Source organism: Mesocricetus auratus, unplaced genomic scaffold (genome assembly GCF_017639785.1).
Source record: "Mesocricetus auratus isolate SY011 unplaced genomic scaffold, BCM_Maur_2.0 Super-Scaffold_100008, whole genome shotgun sequence".
Lineage (NCBI taxonomy): Eukaryota > Metazoa > Chordata > Mammalia > Rodentia > Cricetidae > Mesocricetus > Mesocricetus auratus.
In genome coordinates, this window is record NW_024429192.1 from 3,713,227 (window position 1) to 3,736,694 (window position 23,468).

Here is a 23,468-nt window from a genome sequence, read left to right on the forward strand (position 1 = left end):
GTTGCCAAGTATGTGATCGATTTTGGAGAAGGTTCTGTGTGGAGCTGAGAGGAAGGTATATTCTTTTGTGTTTGGATGGAGTGTTCTATAGATGTCTGTTAAACCAATTGGGTCATAACATCTATTAGGTCCTTCGTATCCTTGTTAAATTTCTGTCTTGCGGTCCTGTCCAGTGGTGAGAGTGGGGTGTTGAAGTCTCCCACTACAAGTGTGTGAGGTTTTATATGTGCTTTGAGTTTTAGTAATGTTTCTTAGCATAGGTGTTCAGAATTGACACTTCATCTTGGTGGATTTCTCCTGTGCTGAGTATGAAATGACCTCCTTCATCTCTTTTGATTGATTTTAGTTTAGAGTCTAATTTGTTAGATATAAGGATTGCTACCCCCGCTTGTTTCTTGGGTCCATTTGATTGGAAAATCTTTTCCCAACCCTTAACTCTGAAATAACATCTGTCTTAGAAGCTGAGGTGTGTTTATTGTATGCAACAGAAGGAAGGATTCTGTCTTCGAATCCATCCTCTTAACCTGTGTCTCTTTTTGGGTGACTTAAGACCATTAATATTGAGGGAAATTAATGTCCACCTTTACCCTCAAGGTCAGCTCACTGACCAGCATGGATGTCCACTACCAGGCACCCCACATCATGACTGTGTGAGGAGTTCTGGGCTTGTCGAGCATCGCAGACCTTCAGGACACCCGAGCTGTGCTCTTGTCTCATAGAAGATGCTGAGAATGTAACTCTTTGGGGTTGGCCGGGCACATTTAACCCTTGCGGGAAGATAGTTGGTGTTCAGCAAGGCCGAACTCTGAGCCTTGAACACAAATAGAGACTGGTACCCTTGGTCACAGCTTTGACTTTTACCCCGCTGCCTCACTGGCTTGTGTGTGGTCCGCTCTGAGCCCCTGCAGTGTGCAGAGCTCGTGTTGGGGGAACAGGATCACAGTCTGGTTGGGAGAGAGGAAGCTTGCTCCACGGTGACCGGACACAGCTGCCGCTGAAGTTCTTACCAGCTCCAGGGTAGTCAGCCTCGCCCTTGGACCTGTGCGATATGACTTCCATTTTGAGTGGAATTACCTTATTTATTTTACCTTTAGGCAATGATCATATCCGCTCCCCTCTACTTCACATCTCCAACTCCCCCTACCATCCCCAAACACATCCCCTCCCCGACTTCATTCCCTCTTACTTTTTTAAAAACATGTTAAGTCCAGTTAGTGCGCCATGTATGTGCATGGGTGTGGGACCATCCAATGGGAGAAGGACAAACTACCAGTGGCCACGCCCCCAAAGGAAACCGATTCTCCCTCCTCCAGCATCCATCAGCTGTAACCAGCCGGTCCCCAGCTAGGGGTGAGGTTGTGTGACTCCTCTCCCTTCCATACTGGGATTTTGGCTGGTCCAGCCTTGCACAGGTCTTTTACAGGGAACCACAGAACACAGTGTTCCGCAGAAGTCCTCCCCATCCTCTGGCTCTTAGAGTCTCTCTGCCCCCTCTTACTTGATGTCTCTGAGCCTCCAGGAAACGGGATTTCTCACAGGTGTCTGTTTAGGGCTAAACACCTGTGGTCAACTCATTCTTAGTATTTTGGCCAGTTGTGAGTGTTACTGTACTACAGTACACTGCCTTCTACAGAAAGAAATGTCTCTGACCAAGGTTGAGAACAGCACAGATCTGTGGGTATAAGCATAAATAGGTAGCAGTCTGACAACATGACCATTTAGTACAATACCAATAATAGGTTACATACTGGGGCTTGAGACCTCCCCAGCCATGGGTTTTTAGTCAGGTTTACAGTATCGGCCATGAATTCCCTCTGAAGGAGCAGGTCTCCAGTCTAGGTTTAAAGGGTTAAGTGTGCCTGGCCCTACCACAGAGAGTTAAAGTGGTCACCCCCATGGCGTCACGCCAATGTTGCACCAGTGAGCACGTCTTGTCTGGCGGGTAGGAATTACAAAATTCAGGGTGCAGCCCTGAATAAGACCGCTGATGTCGTTTCTCTCCCATTGGCCTGCATAATATCTGGCACTAAGAAATCCATCCGGCAGGAGGAAGCTCTCCATCAGCCCAAGATTGAGCTCTCAGTGTGCAGCAGCAAAAGGGTGTGGGGTAGGGTCTCACTGCGTAGTTACTGAGGGCCACCAAGGGTAAGTGTGATGATCTCTATATTCTGGGGAGCCTTGGGAGCCGCCCTGGCCAGCAACTCATAGGGAGGTGACCGTATGCCTTTCCGTGGTCCTTTCGTGTGGATTAGTTCTCCCCCAATGCTTTTCACTCCCCCCCGTCTCCCTCACTGCTTAAACCTCTCCCCCATAGTACGGCCTCTTAATTTTCCTTTTACCTAGCTCTGCGGTCCCCCGCCTTCCAAGTACCCCCACCTCCCGGCCACTTTATAAGTCCCTGGCTACCACAGGTGCTTCAGATTAAACACACAGAACTAAAGATCCACAGCTGGGGTCCACACGCGGGAGAGGACAGTCGACATTTTCTGGTCCTGTGTGACCTCCGTGGCTGGAGTTGACCTACGCAGAGCAGCCACGGGATGGTCGAAATGGCGTCCGTTGCGTTTGGTTCCTTTCAGTGAGGTGACAGCTTGTCTTCAGTTGGGTGCTGCTGTCAGCGTACAAACCAGGATGGGTTTCCACACACTAACTCGGTGCCACTGGAATGTGGCCGCCTTCCAGGCTGCTCGCTGTGGCTTCTGTCCCTGTCCTCCGCTGGACGCCCACAGCCCTCCTCCCTCCCTCCCTCCCTCCCTCCCTCCCTCACCCCCAGCCCACTTCCTGCTTTCCCTGGGAGCTAAAGCTCCTGTCCCAACACTCCTTCCTCTAGGCGAAAGCACAGACAGACTTCGTATTTCCTCAAGAGTCGTGTGCGCCTTGTTCCCTCACCCATGAGCTCCCAGGATTTGAAGGCATGATTTGTTTTACTTGGGTCTGTGTGGGCCATGAGCTTTACATATAAGGAGGGCACATGAGTTGTCGTAATACATGATCAAGGATGGAGTGTAACTCGGGTGGTGGAGTGCTTGCCCTGGGTTCTATCCCCAGCACTGGTGTGTGTGTGTATGTATGTATGTATGTATGTATGTATGTATGTATATACATATGTATGTGTATACACACACACACACACACACACACACACACACACACACACACACAGAGTGTGGTTGCTCACACCGAGAACCCCAGCCCTGGGCGCTGGAGGAAGGAGAATCAGAGCTCCAAAGTCATCCTTGGCTACACATAGAATTTGAGGACAGCCTGGGCTCCATGAAGCCCTGTTTCACAATCCTCCACGCGGCAGGTTATCAAGGAAAGAGAAAAGCAGTTCATAGCCTCACCTTTCACCGTGGGGTACATGCTCTTGCTTGCCTGAAGGAGAACCCAGGAGTTGTATGTGTGGTTTCATTCCTGAACAAGAACAAAAACACCCAAAGTCAGGCCAGGCCGGAGCCCAGGGCCAGCTCAGACAGACGCCACTGCCGCATGCAGAGAACCCTGGCCCAAGCCCTGAACCTGTGAGATGGGGACTTGATCTCATTGCCGTCACCATAAGGGAGCACGGGCGGGAGGAGGATGGGGAGCCGCATGCCAGCCTCAGCCACAGAATGCCAGCAGCACCAGCCAGGCTGTCCCGCGTCTCCTGTAGACCGAGACCCCAGTTCTAGTCAGGACAGGGGAGAGTCCTCGTGTGAGACCCCAGTTCTAGTCAGGACAGGGGAGAGTCCTGGTGTGAGACCCCAGTTCTAGTCAGGACAGAGGAGAGTCCTCGTGTGAGACCCCAGTTCTAGTCAGGACAGGGGAGAGTCCTGGTGTGAGACCCCAGTTCTAGTCAGGACAGAGGAGAGTCCTCGTGTGAGACCCCAGTTCTAGTCAGGACAGAGGGGAGAGTCCTGGTGTGAGACCCCAGTTCTAGTCAGGACAGGGGAGAGTCCTCGTGTGAGACCCCAGTTCTAGTCAGGACAGGGGAGAGTCCTCGTGTGAGACCCCAGTTCTAGTCAGGACAGAGGGGAGAGTCCTGGTGTGAGACCCCAGTTCTAGTCAGGACAGAGGGGAGAGTCCTGGTGTGAGACCCCAGTTCTAGTCAGGACAGGGGAGAGTCCTGGTGTGAGACCCCAGTTCTAGTCAGGACAGGGGAGAGTCCTCGTGTGAGACCCCAGTTCTAGTCAGGACAGGGGAGAGTCCTGGTGTGAGACCCCAGTTCTAGTCAGGACAGAGGAGAGTCCTCGTGTGAGACCCCAGTTCTAGTCAGGACAGGGGAGAGTCCTCGTGTGAGACCCCAGTTCTAGTCAGGACAGGGGAGAGTCCTCGTGTGAGACCCCAGTTCTAGTCAGGACAGGGGAGAGTCCTCGTGTGAGACCCCAGTTCTAGTCAGGACAGAGGGGAGAGTCCTCGTGTGAGACCCCAGTTCTAGTCAGGACAGAGGGGAGAATCCTCGTGTGAGACCCCAGTTCTAGTCAGGACAGAGGAGAGTCCTCGTGTGAGACCCCAGTTCTAGTCAGGACAGAGGAGAGTCCTGGTGTGAGACCCCAGTTCTAGTCAGGACAGAGGAGAGTCCTCGTGTGAGACCCCAGTTCTAGTCAGGACAGGGGAGAGTCCTGGTGTGAGACCCCAGTTCTAGTCAGGACAGAGGAGAGTCCTCGTGTGAGACCCCAGCTCTAGTCAGGACAGGGGAGAGTCCTCGTGTGAGACCCCAGTTCTAGTCAGGACAGGGGAGAGTCCTGGTGTGAGACCCCAGCTCTAGTCAGGACAGGGGAGAGTCCTCGTGTGAGACCCCAGTTCTAGTCAGGACAGGGGAGAGTCCTCGTGTGAGACCCCAGTTCTAGTCAGGACAGAGGGGAGAGTCCTGGTGTGAGACCCCAGTTCTAGTCAGGACAGGGGAGAGTCCTCGTGTGAGACCCCAGTTCTAGTCAGGACAGGGGAGAGTCCTGGTGTGAGACCCCAGTTCTAGTCAGGACAGGGGAGAGTCCTCGTGTGAGACCCCAGTTCTAGTCAGGACAGGGGAGAGTCCTCGTGTGAGACCCCAGTTCTAGTCAGGACAGAGGGGAAAGTCCTCGTGTGAGACCCCAGTTCTAGTCAGGACAGAGGAGAGTCCTCGTGTGAGACCCCAGTTCTAGTCAGGACAGAGGAGAGTCCTCGTGTGAGACCCCAGTTCTAGTCAGGACAGGGGAGAGTCCTGGTGTGAGACCCCAGTTCTAGTCAGGACAGGGGAGAGTCCTCGTGTGAGACCCCAGTTCTAGTCAGGATAGAGGAGAGAATCCTCGTGTGAGACCCCAGTTCTAGTCAGGACAGAGGGGAGAGTCCTCGTGTGAGACCCCAGTTCTAGTCAGGACAGAGGAGAGTCCTGGTGTGAGACCCCAGTTCTAGTCAGGACAGGGGAGAGTCCTCGTGTGAGACCCCAGTTCTAGTCAGGACAGGGGAGAGTCCTCGTGTGAGACCCCAGTTCTAGTCAGGACAGAGGAGAGTCCTCGTGTGAGACCCCAGTTCTAGTCAGGACAGGGGAGAGTCCTCGTGTGAGACCCCAGTTCTAGTCAGGACAGAGGAGAGTCCTCGTGTGAGACCCCAGTTCTAGTCAGGACAGAGGGGAGAGTCCTCGTGTGAGACCCCAGTTCTAGTCAGGACAGAGGAGAGTCCTCGTGTGAGACCCCAGCTCTAGTCAGGACAGGGGAGAGTCCTGGTGTGAGACCCCAGTTCTAGTCAGGACAGAGGAGAGTCCTGGTGTGAGACCCCAGTTCTAGTCAGGACAGGGGAGAGTCCTGGTGTGAGACCCCAGTTCTAGTCAGGACAGGGGAGAGTCCTGGTGTGAGACCCCAGCTCCAGCAGCACTGTGGCCCTCTCTGTAGTCTACTTGGATGGGTGCGTCTCAGCTTCTAAATCCCAGCGGCCGTGAGGATCTACTAGGAGAGGAGGGGATTTGGTGGCAACGGTAGGACAGATAGCATCGCACTGAGCACCTAGGTGGGTGTTGGGAAGCTGTGGGCTTGAGTCCCGAGTGCGCTCAGGAGAACAGGGGAGAGGTCCAGCACGGGGGCACAGACTGAGCTGGGAGGGGCTCTGCGCTGTGCCTGGGCCTCACAGCGGGGAGATCAGTCCCGCAGACTTGGGGACCCCTCGCCACTGTCCCCAGCTTTAAATCGCCTTGTCTCCATCCGGCTTCACATCTCCACAACGGTTTCCTTTGCCCCCTCCCCACGACTGCCAAAGCCTAGGAGCTCCAATCTGGGCCTCCTGACCTAGTCCAGTCTGTGTTTCCAGGGGTTAAGTAGAGGTCTGGGGTGGCCGCAACCAGGGAAGTGCCCACCCTTGTCCATCCTGCTATGGCTGGGGCACAGGCACATCCCAGATCCCTTTGTTATGGAGAGGCCGTGGCCGCAGGAAAGTCCATCGCTGTAACCAAGTCCACTCTTGACAAGGTCCTTTCTAGGCAGTGGTTCTGAATCTTCCTCAGCTGTGACCCTGTAACACAGTTCCTCAGATTGTGGTGACCCCCAGCTGTAGAAATTGTTTTCACTGCTGCCTCATAACTGTAATTTTGCTGCTGTTACAAATCAACGTAGAATCTGGTTTGCAAGATCGTCTCGAGTGACCCCTTTGAATCAGTTGACCACACAAGGGTCGGGAACCACTCGTTCTCCCCGCTGCCTCATAGCATTCCACCCCACACCTTACCCCTGCCCCTGGGACTCTGGTCGGGTCAAAGCCATCTTTGTCTGTCATGCCCTGGCTTCTAAAGGGCGAAGAATCCTGGAGAATCCTCTCCCTCCCCCTCCACCTACCTCCTGCTGACAGTTGTGATACCCAGATATTAATGAACTGGGTTTATAAGAACTGGGTTTATAAGATGCCTCCAGACATCAGGGGCTTTGTTCTTGCTGTTGTTTTGTTTGGGGAGTCGTCTGTCTATCTGTCTGTCTGTCTGTCTCTCTGTCTGTCTCTCTGTCTGTCTCTCTGTCTGTCTGTGTACTAGAGGCTGAGCCTAAGGCGTCCTTACCCGGCCAGGCTCTATTCACTTTCTCAAGTTTTATTTTGGCAAAGTCTCACTAACATGCCCAGGCGAGCCTTGAACTCATTGTGTTTTCCAGGCAGCCCTCGAATTTGCAGTCCCTCTGCCTGAGCCTCGGGAACAGCTGTGCAAAGGAGGTTTTTAATAGTGAGAGACAGTTGTAACGTGTAGTCTTCCTGCCCGCCGCCTGGTTCCTGTTGCTGCTCTCAGCTCCCAAATAACACACAAGACACTATATTAAATATGAAGCTGTTGGCCGTTTGCTTGGTTTCTTATAGACTAGCTCTGATTTGATTATCAACCCATAATTGCTAATACATATATATACATATACGTACAATATATATATTGTAGGAACTTATCTTTTTGAGGACGCACTGCTCCCGGGAGAGGGCATATTGAGAGCTCTCCTCACTACAATTCCCAGAATCCTCCTAGACACCTAGTCCCACCTATCTTGTTTCCCTATTGGCCAATAGTGCTTTATTCAAACCAATCAGACACATATTTACAGAACTGACAGTGATGGGAATAGCTGAGGGTGCTGAGCTGATAAGGTGTGTTCTGTCAGTATTTTACCCTGTAGCTCCTGCAGGAATTTGAACACTGTGTTACCTGAGGCTGGAGAGATGGCGCCGTGATTAAGAGCAATGACTGCTCTTCCAGGGGACCCAGCACCCACATGGCAGCTCACAACTGTGTGTAACCCTGGTCTAGGGGAGATGTGACGCCCTCTTCTGGCCTTCATGGCACAAGGCCTGTTCAGACACACGTGCACACAAAACACCCTGCACACGGTGCACACACACACACGTGCACATAAAACATCCTGCACACGGTGCACACACACGTGCACACAAAACACCCTGCACACGGTGCACACACACGTGCACATAAAACACCCTGTAAACAGTGCACACACACACATGCACACAAAATACCCTGCACACGGTGCACACACACACACATACACGTGCACACAAAACACCCTGCACACGGTGCACACACACGTGCACACAAAACACCCTGCACATGATGCACATACACACGTGCACACAAAACACCCTGCACATGATGCACACACACACGTGCACACAAAGCACCCTGCACATGGTGCACACACACACACACACACACACACACACGCATACAAAGCACCCTGCACATAACATGCATCTTTAAAAATACCGTATTTCACAAAGTGACCAACTTGGAGCAGGAGAGAGGACCAGGTCCCTGTCCCTGTAGTCTCCTGCGTGTTCGTTCATCCCTCATCCCATTGCTTACTGCCCCGTGGTTTATGGCTCAGTGAACACACGGATTGTCTTTTAGGACATCAACTTGCGAGTGAAGTGGCCCAACGATATTTATTACGGTGACCTCATGAAGATTGGTGGAGTTCTGGTTAATTCCACTCTCATGGGAGAAATGTTCTACATCCTCATTGGTGAGTTCTTAAAGCCCCCTCCTCCAACACTTTTCATATTAACAAGACAACAGGATTAGGACGTCTTATGCGTGCCTCTACCTGGAAGAGCGGGTAGCTTTATGAGATGATGTCTTTAGTCTTAAGTTATAGAGTGTGACGTAGATCCAGAGAGGACCAGATGAGTCAAGAACACTTCAAAGGCTTGGCAGTGCCTGTGTGGGGCTGTGGAAATGCCATGGCGTCTGTCACACCTCACGGATGTCTTTCCATGGGTCTGCTTCCCATGTAAAAAGCATATTTTACAATGATTATATTTTATGCTAAGCAGTAAGCTAATGTCTGCCATGGTTAACTTAATTATCAACTTGATGCAATGTGGAGCCGGCTGGAAAGGGGTCTGGATGAGGGACCGTCCGGGTCCGGTTGGTGGGCATCTTCGTGGGGAATTGTCTTGATGATGATTACTGATGCAGGAAAGCCCAGCCCGGGATGGGCAGCACTGATGTCTGCTTTTTCTGATGGGGTGTTTATTACAGTAGCAGCAGTGGGGCTGGGATGATATCTAACTCACTTTTGCTGCCGGCCTTGCAAAAAGATGCTGTTTTAACCAAAACAGCAACACCCACACAAAACTCAAGCTAGTCAAAGTAGGGGCGAGTCCCTGCCTGCTTCACCTCTGGACATCCAGGAAGAGGTGACTCCACGATCGTTTCAGAAGTTCTTAAGACCCTGACCAACCTCCAATCCCCCCTAATTCCCAGTAGAGCTCACTTGTCACTCACAAATCAACAACAGACAGAAGCATGTGACCCTGTCTAGGGCGTCAAAGGACACAAGGCTTGCATTTCCAATTCTGCTACCAACTGGCAGCGTTTTTCTAGGCAAGCTAGCTCATACTCCTAAAGCTCCACGCCGCACACTGAAATGAGTGATTGTACTATATGCAGAGGCTAAGTGGTACCCACTGGTACCGAGGCTGGAGGACCGCCCTGGGAACCTAACGGGTGGTGTCGGGGAGGGAGTAGAGGCAAAACATGTGGCTTGGTTACGTTCTTAGAGCCTTTGCAGGCTGGAGCATCAAGAGGGACGTGTTTCAGGGTGTGCAACACAATGTCCTTGCTTCTAGAAAGACACAGCCCAAGTTGAGGGTAATTGATATCATTATTCTCCCTCAGACTTTTAAATTGCTAGTGCTGGGAGAATTTGCACCATTGTCTAGAACAGTGGTTCTCACCCTGTGGATCGAGACCCTTTTGAGGGCTGCGTATCCGGTAACCTGTGTATCAGATATTCACAACAGTGGCAAAGCTACAGTTACGAAGTAGTAGCAAGAAAAGTAATGTTATGGTTGGGGGTCACCGCAGCACGAGGAACCGAGTTAATGGGTTGCAGCACGGGGACGGCTGAGACTCACTGGGAATGTCAGGCAAGCTGCTCTTTTTGTCGTTTGTTTGTTTTCGTCCAGGCTGTGGATTCAATGTGACTAACAGCAACCCTACCATATGCATCAACGACCTCATCGCAGAGCACAATAAGCAGCACGAGGCAGCCCTGAAGCCCTTGCGGGCCGATCATCTCATCGCCAGGGCAGTAACTGTGCTGGAGAAGCTGATTGACACGTTTCAGGACCGAGGGCCCAATGGTGTCCTCCCTCTCTACTACAAATACTGGGTGCACAGGTCAGTACCCGCGGTCTTCTTGCTTTTAAAATTCCTTGAAGTCAGTACTTCACTTTCTTAGCATGAAGGGCCAAACATAGGTCTGGGCGGTCGTTTCTTAACTGCGAGGGAAAAGCCCAGTGATTCAGCCTAGCCAGAAGTGAGGGACCAGCATCCTGGAGGATGCTCTGGGAAGGAGGCGGCACCCAGAACATCTAGAAGCAGTTTAGTGTGAACTCCGAGGAGCTCTCAGACACATCTACGTGGTAGAACCTTCTAGATCCCAAAGTGAGATCCCCATACAACCATGGCAGCCTCGCCTGCACCTAGGATCTTCTGAATCTGTGCTCTGGGGCTGAGGCCCAGCCCCACATGCTCACAGATGCTCCTGGCATCCTCCGTCAGCTCGGGCATGGGGACCACGAGTGGGTGAGACACGCCTCTACCCTCCCTAAATGTCAGCGTCCTCAAACTTAAGAGAAGGTGGGACAGCTCCGTGGAGTTACGGGTTCCAAGGGTTGAAACCACGTCACCAGGCTTGTGGGACAAGTGCCTCACCTACTGAGCCCATCTTGGCCGTCCCTGTGCGGTGGTTTTCTTTTCCTTTCCTCGTTTTGATTGGCATACGCTGATTTGAAAAAATAGTGGATTTTTGTTATGACATTTCAGACATGCTTACAGTATAAACTTGGTCACATTCCCTGGTCCCCATTGCCCTCTCCTGCCCCCCCGGCTTTCCCCAATAGCCCCTCCACTTCCTTTATTTTTACACAGTGTATTAAGAGTGCCTGGGGCAGGAAGGGGCACAAGCCACCAGCAATAGGATCAGAATTAGGGTGACGTGACACATCGAAGGCCCCAGCCTACCTCTGTGGCTGCTTGAGTGGATATCAAGACTTTCCACAGGGACAGAGGAGGCCAGAGGTCGCTATGATCAGCCACAGCCTGTCCCCAGGACCCCAGCCCCTCGTAGTGAGTAGTGACTCGGTTCTTCGGTCCAGCCTTCTGTTGCCCCCCGTGACCCCAGTGTCTGTGTGCTCCGTTTCCAGTGGCCAGCAAGTCCGCCTGGGCAGCACCGAGGGGCCACAGGTGTCCATTGTGGGCCTTGACGACTCCGGGTTCCTGCAGGTGCATCAGAAGGGGGGTGCAGTTGTGACGGTGCATCCAGATGGCAACTCCTTTGACATGCTGAGAAACCTCATCCTGCCCAAACGACAGTAGACAGGAGCGCGTGTCCCCAGACAGCTTGGATCCGCCCTGCTGCAGCCGCAAGCCACAGCAGCTTCCTGGGAGCTCCGAACAAGCACGCCCGCTTGCACGGCTGTCGTCTTTGCCTGCCTGGGGCCTGGGAAATTAACGTAGCGTTGTGGGCCAGTGTCCTCTCCAAGTCACTGTTTGTTAGCTCTTCAGGTTATCAGGTCCCTGCCCCCGCCTCCACCCCCCACCCCCCACCCCCGTTTGGGTTTTTGTTTTGTCTTTTTATGTCTGTGGTTGTATTGGGTGTTTGAGGATGCATCTGGTGAGGGTTGGCAGGTGAAGATTCCGTTTAGCGTAGGAGTTTAGTTTGCCTTGCACGGTGTCACCGTGCTCTTCTCCACACGGGCTCAGCTCTGGGTTTACTAGGAGGGGCAATGAGCTCAGGAGAATGCTGAGGTAGCGGTCACTGCTTGTGAGCCTCCAGAGCGCTCTCCAGGAACATGTGTTCTCCAGGAACATACAGTCAAGCCTACGCACTGCGTTGTTTTCTGCTTCGTTTCTGGGCATTTGTTGTTGACTTCCCCAATCAAGGTGGGCTGCCTGAAGTCACTCTGCTGCGGTAGTCCGGTAACACTGGACTGAAGAGTGGCTACAGGGGTGCGGTGCCGCCAGCCTGCGTGGTTGCCATGGCCTCAGGGAGGGAGTAAGTTTCTTACTTTGCCCTTGTGCAAAGAGATATTGACAGTAAAGTCTGGAGGGGTGTGTGCGTGCGTGCGTGCGTGCGTGTGTGTGTGTGTGTGTGTGTGTGTGTATGCGTGCGTGTGCACGCGTGTGTGCATGCATGTGCCCGAGCGCTCGTGTATGACTTTAAAAGATGTTCAAAATCGGACGTGCTAAAAGTCTCCATGGAAGAACAAAGCAAAGGAAGCCTTTCTAGGTTGGTTTCCAGATGTGCGGGTGCCTTCCCATGGACCTCCCGTCTCTGTGGAGTTTGTGAATCATACCCGCTACTTCCCAGCCTTAAAGAACCAATTCCCGTCGGCTCTCCCACTTCCTGCCATTCGCCCTGCAGTTGGTGGAAAGGAAACAGAACGGAATGCTTAGCTTTGAACAAGATCCCCTCATCGTAAAACCAGTGCCATCTTTATGCAGGTCTTATATGGTCAGGCTGAACTCCAGAAACATGAGGTTTTCAGTATGAAGATCCATCTACCTTCAGCGTAGCACAGACAACCCCACTTGAAGAAAAAAAAAAAAAACACTGGTAAACTCCACCAACCTCACCTATGTTTCAGGGCATGTAACTTTAAAAGAACTTAAAAAGAAGTAACTTTTTTTTTTTTGCAAATAAGACTTCATATATATCTTTCCTAAATTTTGTTCCGGTCTTTTTTTTTTTAATTCATACGAGTTTAAATAAAACTCTACACCACCCCAAAATCACAAAGTGGACAGCCCCTTGAGAGGGCGTCTGTAAAATGTCATCAAGGACGGAGATCTCCAGGCTGATGTTGCAGGTTTCATTTCCCAGACTTTGTAATCTAAGGCTCGTTGTCTCCCAGGACTACCATCATTACATTTAAATTTCTTTGGGGGATTATTTAATGAAAAACATGCTGTTTTATTTTAAACTGAAAGTCTATTCTGGGTAGTTGTACTTTGGGAAAAAAATGTTATCATTTAATTTCCTTTCTGTAAGTTAAAACTAATGAAGTGTGGTCCTGCCAGAGCAGACAGAGGAACGTTCTAGACGCGGCGGTCAGCCTCAGAGTGGTCACGATAGTTGCAGCGTTTAGGGGTACTCTCGATTATGCAAATATGACACCCACTTGTCTTGAGAGACACAAAGTAGCCTTGAAGCAGATGTTTCCCATTAACCTGGCTTTGTCTCGCTTGAACCAAAGACTTCAAATCCCCCCCGCATGGTAGAGAGTGATCTAGGGGTATAGGTGGGGAGGCCGCCTCTCACCTGCTCATGGGAGGGTGTTTACAGATTCTGCAGTCTGAGGTCTCAAGGAGCCTCGCCGTCTTGAGGGAACTTTGCGGTCTCCTAACCTTGAGACATGGCCACCTAACTCAGAATCGGCCTGTGCGTTAGAACAGGCTACTCCTGGTGCAGAGCTGCCCACTTACCACCAAACCCCCACCCCCAAACCCCCCCACCCCCAACCTTTTTGGAAGACACACACAGCCAAAACTGGGTTTCACGTGACCGAGCTAAAGCAATGGGGAGCTCTGACAGGGAGAGCTGGAAGGGGCAGACATGGGACATTAGGTGACCAAATGTGGAAGCAGTGTCCTGTCTTCGGCTCGGTCAGATACACGCCCAGAAGGGACCACAGACTCTGGGTCGGGGGGGTTCCCCTCCACCTAGCACACAGTGTGGTAGTACCCTGGCCTCTCTCACCCAGCACCTCCAGAACGCAAGAGGGGAACCTGAGGGGCTTTGCTTTCCTCAAGCCAGGAAAGCAGAGCCTGACTCATCCCTATGCATCTTTGAAATAAACAAAAATGTAAATCTTTGCTATTTCACTTTTTAGCTTTTCAAAGAACCATCTCTGAAAAGAAGTACTGTAAACCGATGCCTATAAAGCAAAAGTCTACCAAAATAAACTTTTCAGGTCTCACCATGGCTCACGCTCATTCTTGTTTTACCCCAGGTGTCATTATTAAAAATAGTATTTTTTGATTGCGCTATTTTCATTTAACATTTAAACATGTTTACATGACGAGGACTGTATAATGATTCAGGAACTTGGGGCTTTGTGGGCTTTTATGTATTTTGGGCAGGAAGGGAATCGTACTAGCTGAAAGAAGAAATGCTCACAGAGGCCCAGAGGACAAATCTTTCTAACCAACCGAGAGGGACATTTGAAGTCGACACTCCTCAATGGTTCTTTCAGGAAATCTCTTTTGTGAAAACTGCTCAACTTTCACTAAAGATACTTTGACCCTGGGAGAGCAACATCGTGTGTCATGCCCGTTTGGGATCAGCCTGAGTCGTGGGCTATGGGCAGCCCACAGACTGCAGGTCTCCAAAACCTGGAGCTGAAAATGTCCCTTTGAGGCCACCTTCTCTGTAGTGACTCCCACACTCTGCCCCCAGCTACCTGGTGATTCTGATAGATGAAAACTTGGATAGATTTTACGTGTGTGTAAGCTGTTAGAACGCCCACACCCACACACACCTTCCTGGTGGGAGGGAGGATGGCCTGTCCCCCTGGACCTTCCAAAGGATGAGAGGGAGGGGTGGAGATGCAGGCCCTGCCACCCTTTCGCGTTTCCGCAGGGGGATGAATGGAATGGCTTTTCTAGAAAGGGGCCTCCAGGAGCATAAAGGAATTCCTTTCTCTGGGAGGCACTGTGCAGGGCCCAAGCCTTGAATTGGGTTTAGGCTTCCGATCCATTTGGTCTGGCATTTTTGTCAACGTGGTACGCCTTAGGTAGGGCCCGCTATGATTGTCCTGCCTTCTTTTTCTTCGAAACAGCATCATCATTATTAAAACGTTTCCTCTTCTGTCATAGCTTCCCAGAGTTGAGAAACGATGCCCAAGCTTCCATGGGCAGAATCTTGAGGATGTGGGGTAACGGTATTGGGTTGCCGTGGCAACTTTGCCAGAGTCCATAACCTCCGTAAGCCAGTTTGACTTTCTGAGGGAATCCTTGTTCCTATTTTAGGCTACGAAAACGTGATGTTTGTTCAGATAAGGAAATTTTTTTACTAATTTTATGAATTTTAATTTTTAGGGATGCATAAATTCCCTGACGTTTGTGTTATCTTTTGCAAATCTATAACAGGGCCAATTTTTTTCCCCGTTAACCTGCCCCAGAAGCCTTCATGATTTGTGTCTCGCAGATACAGCTCCCAGAGGTTGTTAATAACCTCTGGGGTTGGCACAGAAGCGCTTAAATGGTACTTTATTGGAAAGTGTTGGTCTGTAATGTCCATGAATCAACCATCGACCTTCAAAGAACCGCCGCTCGATTGTGAGACCCGTGAACATAAAAGGTCACGCCCTCCAGCTTATTACCATGTACAGATCTGAGGGCATCTAAGTGAGGCATGGCTGAGTGCAGGCGAGGGGTGTGTGCAGCCACCCTGTCACCCAGTGCCTTCCACACAGACCCCTCCTGTCCCCTAAGCTCGCCAGCACCGTAGAGAATAAACAGGCTCCTCACTGTGAGGCCCAGGTTGACTGAAGTTTGTATTTTGAGAGCTCTTGATGTCATTGATTGTAGAAGGGTTAGGTTTTTTTTTTTTATCAGAACCTTTTGGTGCAGGTAGGAGGAGTTTTTAAAGCAAAGCGAGCTTTATTAAAAGTAAACCGGCGAAGTATTTCCTGTGTGGAGAAACTGGAAGGTGGGGAAGCAGATGTTGGTCAAGACAGATGTTCGGGTCAGATCCTCGAGAGAATTTTTGAATAGTGATTTTTTTTTTACTTTCTTTCCATACTGGGGTTTAAAACAAACCTGTCACCCAAGCGCTGGACTGCTGAGCCACACCCATAAAAAGTGAATACTCCCACAAATAAATGAAAGTAATGCAAGTTTATTTTTAAACACTGCTGGTGGGTTTATAAAAAGGGTCTCCATTCACCTGTTACACACGACATGTTTGTACGAAGCTCTCGGTGCTATGTAGAAAATGCTTAAATGTATACACCGTTTTCATTACATCCCCTAAGCGTGTTTTTTTTTTCCACAAGGTGCAGTCCGTTCAGGTCTCTGTATTGCACATGCAATATAACTAGCTTTAAGTAGTACCTACTTGCAGCAAACACAAGCGTAGGACTAACAGATCCGTGAGGGCTGCAGGGATATTGCCAGGGAATTAAGCTTGTCAGGGCCATTCCAGGATGTCTGACTATATGTATCTTTTTGCATTTAATGCTTACTCCATATATTTTTGAAGGTGCGATTTGTGGGTGTTAACCAAGAGTTCCTACGGGCTCGGGAAGGAGCGAGCTTGTCGTGCGCTTCTGAAGCACACGGGTGTCCACGCCTCACTCGACAGGCTGGCACGCCTGCCTCCTAAGCCTCGGCAGGCTGGGGTTTTTCCTTTTGTGTGTGTGTGTGTATCTTTAAAAGGATTAAACTTAAAAATGAGATGCGTGAGTTCGAAGACAGCAGAAACTCTTGTCTGCTCGTGGGACTTACAAGGAGAACGTTTTGTGTGAAGTGTCCAAAAGGACTCTGAAAGGACTCCTGTGGGATGGGGGTGGGAGGGGTCCCCTTAAGGTGGCACCCTTCCGCCAAGCTGCACGCAATGCCTTGAATTCCCATTGCAGACTGACTCCCCAGGGCGAGGAAACCAAGAGCCCTGGGAACTGGCTAGTTTGAGGTCACAGGTTGGCATCTGGACTCTGGGCCCTCTGAAAACCGGCCCTTGGCGGCTGTCCCTTCTCCCCATCCTCCAACTGGGTCCCAATCCTCTACACCGGTTAAAAAAAATCTAAAAGGCGGCAGTGGAGTTCTATTAAAATAGTTGTCTCTGTATAAATTAATTTATATCGTGCATATACAGTTCGCCCCATCTGCTGGACCTTGAAAAAAAGAAAAGAAGTAAAGGAACCAGAGAAGGCCTGGCCTATGGCTTCTCCCTGTGGGCCGCCCTGCGGAGCGGGACCGGCCCTGGCGGGTCACCTGCCATTGGTGATGATGACCGAGGCACCCAGGTAGTGCGGCCGGGGCGCGCCGGGCGCAGAGGCGGCGACGGGGCCCGGGTGTCGCGGCCGCAGAGGGCCGACCGCCTCGGGGGCTCCGGGGCCGCAGGCCAGGCCGGGCGCAGCGCCCCCGAGCGGCCCGCGGCGCGCCAGCACGCGGTGGTAGTTGAGCAGCACGAAGGGCAGCTGCGCCGGCGCCTGCGGCTCGGGAGCGGGGGGCGCGCAGCACTCGGGGGGCGCACGGGCCAGCGCCAGCCGGGCTCCGTCCCGGGACACCTGGCGCGCCGCCTTGGCGGGGCCCAGCGCCGGCTCCTCGCGGTAGTGGCCGCAGCTCGGGAAGCTTGGGGGCGCGGGGTCCTCGGCGAACCTGCGCGCAGCGGCGGCGGCGGGCGCTGCGGGGGACAAGCGACAGGTTAGAGAATTGCACTCGGGAGGAAGCCGTGCCTTCGGAGGCACACCCTCCTCTGCTCTGCTCTGCGCCACAGGCGGCCTCGGCCTTGCGGAGAAACCCGGCACGGTCCTTCTCGTTTATGCCCGGAGCCACACGTGCCCTCAATCGTGCAGAGCCACGTGTTCCTCAGAGTCACAAACCCCGCCACGCACACCCATCACGCACGCACGCGCACACACACCCATCACACATGCACACCCATCATGCATTCACACATACACCCATCACACACGCACGCACGCGCGCACACACACACATCACGCACACACACACACGCACACACATCATGCACAGAGTGCCACCAGTGCCACCCCTTGAACGCTCCAGGCCAGCGTGGTGCAATCATACGGGGTGAGAGTCATTCTGCGTAATATGCTTAACACAACAGAGCATCAACACAAAAAGATGCTCCAAAGCCACTCGGAGCTGGCAGGCACCTTGTTGGACAGCAGCAGAAGCTAAGCAGGGTCCTCTCCACAGTGTCCAGTCTGCCGGTTTTGCTGACTCCTCAGTGTGGGTGGGGTGGGGTGGAGTGGAGGGCGTGTTAACCGCCCTGTGCTGTTTAGTAGGTCCATAATTAAAAGATTAACCGTGCCCATTCAAGTAACTTCCCCGAGCTTTCCCATGAGGTTTTGTTTTCTCTTAATGCCAAAGACTAGGAAGTTGGTACAAATGACCTCAAGTCCCACCTTTGGTCCTTCCCCACCCTGCTTCTCCTCAGATGTGACAAGCAGGTGGCCGATGACCATTTTTGCTTTGAAATAGTAATAAAAGACAAATTCCTGAGATACTGAGAGACAGGAAGTCTGTCTCACGCAGCTGTCTCGCGAGGTCCTTTACTTCTTTCCTTGACTCCTGGGGACCCTTGCACTTACGGGTATTGGGGGTCCAACCATCCCAAGGGAGGGATCATGGCATAGGCTGGGGCCAAGTCAGGGTGCCCTAGTGGCTGATGAGGTCTCCTCTGAATGCTTTTGAAAACCTCGTTCTGTCTCTTTCCACCCGTGGTCGTCACCCTGCTCAGATCTGACCTTGAAATGTAGACTACTCACGATACGGAGCCATACCCTCCGAGTTTGCACAGGAAAGCCGGAGAGACAGAGTGTGGGCACAAGGACAGAGACTGACAGACGCGAAGAGAGAGGACTCGGGCACACACGTGACAGGGGATGTCTTAATAAATGCTGGTGATATTTTTTTCCTAGGGCATAGCATCCTAGTAGGACATTTACCCTCACTTTAGGGTTCCTGCAGACCGTCTGCACCAGCTTGCTCTGAGCAGTCACCAAGTCTAGATGGAACTGGTTTATGTCTTCCCACAGCCAGCCCTCCTCTGCCTGTGATTGGCTAGTGTGCCAACAGAAATGTCAGAGTGTCCCAGGGAGTGGGCTGGCTCTTTCCACTTACCTTCGAGTAAGAAACATTAAAGGACCAGTCCTGGGCTGTGGTTGGACCAGCAATGTACTGTGGGGCTCCTGGAGGGTGCTAAGTAGGCTCACTACATAGGCTGTGGTCCCATTTTACAGAAAGAAAGACAGAGGCTTGAAGAGTCCATGCTAGTTGATGTGTGTTTGTGGTTTCTTCCCTTCCCCTGCCCCAGGCCAGGAATTTCTACTTTCATCTTCCATAGTTTGAAAACTGGTCTAGGGAGAGAATCAATGTCTCTGCCGTTAACTGTGGGGTACAGTGGAAAGGGATCTATCTCGTGGGTGTAGCAGGAAGGTTGACAAACACGGGAGCTGGTTTAGAAAAAAATCACCTGTGTCTCCCTGTGGGAGCGTTAAAACACAGTCAGGAGTTGTACGGGGGTGGGGTCTGGGCTCCCAGTTTCCCTTTGCTCGATATACCGTCTCTGGTGTCCTTGGGACGTGTGACCTGCAACCCATTTCCCACTCTTGTGAAACCATGATTGGCACTGGGACGCAGGGTAGTCCCTGCTCAGAAACAGGAAAGGCCATCGTTTGCCCAGCGCAGGATTCTTTTCCCGTCTACCACCCACTGCTACTGATGCTGCCCCCGCCCCACCCTCTCCGCTTGCCAACGGGACCCACCTTCATAGTTTGGCACGAGTCCATGCCGGGCAGCATTTACAGGAGGCTCAGAAAGGTTTTTAGCTGGCGATGGGCTGCTGGGCACTAGGGGGTTGGCATAATGCCATTGGCATTCGCTGCTGGCTGGCAGCGTGCTCAGGAAAAAGCGTGCCACCTCACACGGGGATCCTTGGGGCTGCCCGAACTTGGCGGGCAGTGCTGGCTTCTTGCTGCCGAAGACGTGAGAGTCCAAAGGGAAGTGTCCATAATGGTAGGAGAAGGGGAGGCCGTAGGGTGGCCCGTATAAAAGGTCCCCGCCGCCGCCTTCTGAATGGAGCTGCTGTTCCGGGGGAGCCGGAGCGTTTGTGGGGGGACTGGTTCTCCAGTTTCCCGCCTGGCTGCACTCCAGCTTGTCCATTTGGAACGAGTTGTATTGCTGCATGGCAAGGAAGATGGATGAGAGGCCATCAGAGAGGCCACAGGCAAGCTACCCTCTCGTCACACAGGACCGGATCTTAGGGGGCCCAGCCCCAATGTCACTGTGAGGTCCCTGAGAGGAAAGACCCTGTGCTCCAAGCTGACCACACACACCACATGCTGTGGACACTTGCCACTTCCCAGAGCTCACTAATGGCATTTTAAGAGGGCGAATTTTTATTTTGGTATTACCGTAAGCCAAATAAAGTAGCGCACGCTCATCCTAGTTATTGGGGGGGGCGGGTGTAGCAGATCGCTTGAGGCAGGACTTCAAATCTAGCCTGGTCAACATAATGAGACCCCCACCCCCAAAACAGAAGACAAAGGTTCTGTAGCCCATATTCGCATGGATTCAGAGGGCCCGTGTGCCTTCTTGAGTTAGCTAGGTTTCTCTCTCTCTCTCTCTCTCTCTCTCTCTCTCTCTCTCTCTCTCTCTCTCTCTCTCTCTCTCTCATTCTTGAAAGTTTCCCAGGGGGCATTGCTGTCTGAAGGTGTCACTACCATGTGGTCAAAACATCTCCCAGGGACCTTTTCTTGCTCAGAGGTTCACAGCTGATGCCCAGGGGTCCTGGGTCCCCAGGGCATAGACGCCCATCTTGCCCCCCCCCCCGGTGCACGTTACCTGTGGGGGGTAAGGGTTGGTTCTCAGCTTTGTCTTCATCTTTATATTTTTGGGTTTAGCTGATTTCCTTGTTTCTTGTGAGGTAGACAAGGTGGCTCTCCAGGAGTCCTGAGACTTAGAAGTAGACGCCTGGTCCAGAGACAACTGAAGCTCCTTGTATTCTATATCCCTGGGAAGCAGGAGTAGGCAAGTCACACCCAGCAGCCCATGCGTGGGGCGGGCGAGAGAGCAGAACCCCCCCGCCCCGCCCTGCCCCAAGCAAGCTCATCCTTCTCGGGGGCTCAGGGGCTGGACGACAAAAGCCACCAGCAGCTCCAGTGTGGTGGCCCAGAGGGTGCCGAGCAAGGTTAGTACTGTTTATCGAGAACGTGGAAAGTAATACGCTTTCTCCAAACCCACGCAGCCCCGACACCTTCCCCAAGGATGCTGACCGTGGCGAGCGGTAGGGCATGCTAACAAGGCGGAGGACAGCAACCCAGTGGTCCCAACGACCCTTATCGGTTTGTGTGTCCGTGGGGGCCCAGCTGTTCTCTGTTGAGGGCCCCAGAAGGGATGAGGTGTAGGGAGCCAGCTCCTAACCTCACCCACTTTCTCTCGGACTCATGTCCACCCTGCAAAACCAGCTTGGTAAAGTCACACTCCCAGAGGGTGCTGCCTGCCGTGCCCAGCTGGTGGGTTACGGGGCAGAGGCATTTCCTCCCGGGCAGTTTTGCCAGATCCTCCTCCTCCTCCTCCTCCTCCTCCTCCTTCTCCTCCTCCTCCTCCTCGTCCTCCTCGTCCTCCTCCTCCTCAGCCCTGAAGGAACCCGGATCCGCAGTGCTTAGGACACGGGAGGACCCATCCTTGGCTGAGGCTGGGGGCATAGAGAGTGAGAGTCCGGTACAGGGTGTTCCAGGAAGGTTTTGCCTATGACTTCTGGTGGATTTATACTCATCTGCACACCTGCATCTGAGTCGCTTGGTGGCCCAGGCCTGTAATCCCAGCCCTTAGGAGGCTGGGGGAAGGGAGGGATCATGAGATTGAGGCTAGCCTGGACTAATGAATGACAAGACTCTGTCTCAAAAAAATTTTTTTTCCCAATTACACTCGGGTCTTTCAGGGACCAAATCCTCGCCATCGTTGGAAACTGAGTGTTGTGGGAAGACAGAAACGGGAGCCGGCGTCTGCCCCTAATGGACACAGGACATGAACCACACCCGCTTTGCACACGGTCCCCTCCTGGGTCGTCCAGTCTTGGGCTCTGTACCAGGATCTGATCCTTAGATGACGTCATTGCCACCACTCCCTGGCACATGCTCGTGGCTGGGACCTCCTAAGCTACCGGGTTATTCCGGTAAGACAGAAACGGGGGTGGGGGGAAGAGGCGAACAGTTTTAGAAGGCGAGAGGCGTGGGAGGTGACCCTTCTTGGAGCGATGCCATGAGGGACAGAGGAAGGGAGAGCAAGGAGAGAAATGAACGCAGAGGCTGACTTACGTGAGGACATAATTGACGCTCACGACGCAGTGGGGCCGGGAGGAGCGGCTGTTGTGCACCACGGTGGCGTAGCTCTGCACCCAAACCCAGCCGCCCAGCTTGGACAGCAGCCGGTAGTATTTGGTGGTGACCTGGCCCTTCACCAGCACTGCAAGCACAAGGGGACATGAATCCTGGGGGGGCTCCAAAGGTCCCGCCCCACCCCACCCCAATCAGAGCCGCCTAGGGCAGAGGACCTTTGAGAACTTGGTGGAGTAGGTGGACTTTCTCCACATAAACATGGCACGCACGCGCACACGCGTACACACGCACACACACACACACACACACGCATGCACATGCACACGAAGCAACTTCACCTATAGCTTTGCAGGCTCCTGACAGCAGCCCCTCCCCTCTTGTTAAGAGCCATTTAACAGTCACTGCTTTCATGGGAGAAAAAAGAAAAGAAAACAAAAAACAAACAAAAAAAACCCTAGACATCACCAGTACCTTCAAGTCGGTAAAATCCGATTAGTTTTTTTAGTGCCCAAAATGCTCCAATTATGTTTCATCCCCAAAACCTTTAACAGGCAGAGGGACTACGTTGTCTAAACAGGGCAGTAATTTCAGTGCAACCAACCAAGTGTCAGATTGGTGCTGACATCTGCCGTCTGTCACCAAGCGCGTATTCACAGGGAACCTGCTCCCTGCTCCAGTGCCCTTTGTATTTTCTTCCCAATCACCCGTTTTTCCTCGGGCTGTTAATTTCCTGTGTGGCTCGCGTAGGAAACCCTTCTGCTTAGTGACTCAGCTCCTGAAAATTGGGCCTGTGAGCCCACCTCCTACGCATGGGTGCAAAGGCCGGGCGTCTGAGCAGTTCCCTGCAGAGCCTCTGCGTGCCCGTAAACCATGACTTCCCCCTTTGCAGCCCTCAAGCAGGCAGATGGAGGAAAGCTGGGAAGGGAAGAAAGTGCCAGAAGCTGTGGGTGGGCGGCAAACTAAGCAAAGGCGTTTCAGCTATTCTACCTGCAGCTCTAGAACATTCCTGCTTCTCAAGGCTAGCCTGGGGCCCCTGCCCGGAGACCCCTGGACAAGGGGAGGGAAAAACCAAATGGATTAAGGCTGTACTGAGGGACCCCACGCACGACAAGGTGCACACCCAACACAAACCTAGTCCTCACGTTGCTCTACGGGCAGAGACCCCCCCTAGTCTGCCCTGCACACCCCCAGGCTCTCTGCTGCTCACGATGGATCTGTGTCAGCCGCTGCCAACAACGACTTCAAGACATTTGGATGCCTTGGGAAAACGGCATGGATTGATAGCCAAGAGATTGTCGGCCTTGCATATCAAAGGTAGTAAAATCTCCAAGATTGCTATGGTTTGGTTCTTAAAATATTTAGGATAAACCAGCTCTGTTTTATCCAGCTGGGTATGGTGCCTCACCTGTAATTCCAGCATGTGGGAGGGTGAAGTTGAA

The 23,468-nt window shown here is 52.4% G+C and overlaps 2 protein-coding genes across 9 annotated transcripts in view; one reads left to right on the forward strand and one right to left on the reverse strand.

Annotated features, from left to right (window-relative positions):
* Hlcs (holocarboxylase synthetase) overlaps nt 1-13,917 on the forward strand; it is a 185,852-nt gene extending 171,935 nt beyond the window's left edge. For all 7 annotated transcript variants that reach the window (XM_040750430.1, XM_040750429.1, XM_040750428.1 and 4 more), the window contains 3 exons: nt 8,339-8,453; nt 9,901-10,114; nt 11,143-13,917. In XM_040750430.1, the coding sequence (XP_040606364.1) occupies nt 8,339-8,453; nt 9,901-10,114; nt 11,143-11,314 (501 nt within the window). In that variant the 3' untranslated portion in view covers nt 11,315-13,917. The remainder of the gene's footprint in view (nt 1-8,338; nt 8,454-9,900; nt 10,115-11,142) is intronic.
* Nucleotides 13,918-15,823: 1,906 nt separating this feature from the next.
* The window catches only part of Sim2 (SIM bHLH transcription factor 2), a 43,687-nt gene continuing 36,042 nt past the window's right edge, over nt 15,824-23,468 (reverse strand). For both annotated transcript variants that reach the window (XM_021229431.2, XM_040750433.1), the window contains exons 8-11: nt 22,009-22,156; nt 20,534-20,702; nt 19,456-19,870; nt 15,824-17,345 (exon numbers count right to left, since the gene is read on the reverse strand). In XM_021229431.2, the coding sequence (XP_021085090.2) occupies nt 16,930-17,345; nt 19,456-19,870; nt 20,534-20,702; nt 22,009-22,156 (1,148 nt within the window). In that variant the 3' untranslated portion in view covers nt 15,824-16,929. The remainder of the gene's footprint in view (nt 17,346-19,455; nt 19,871-20,533; nt 20,703-22,008; nt 22,157-23,468) is intronic.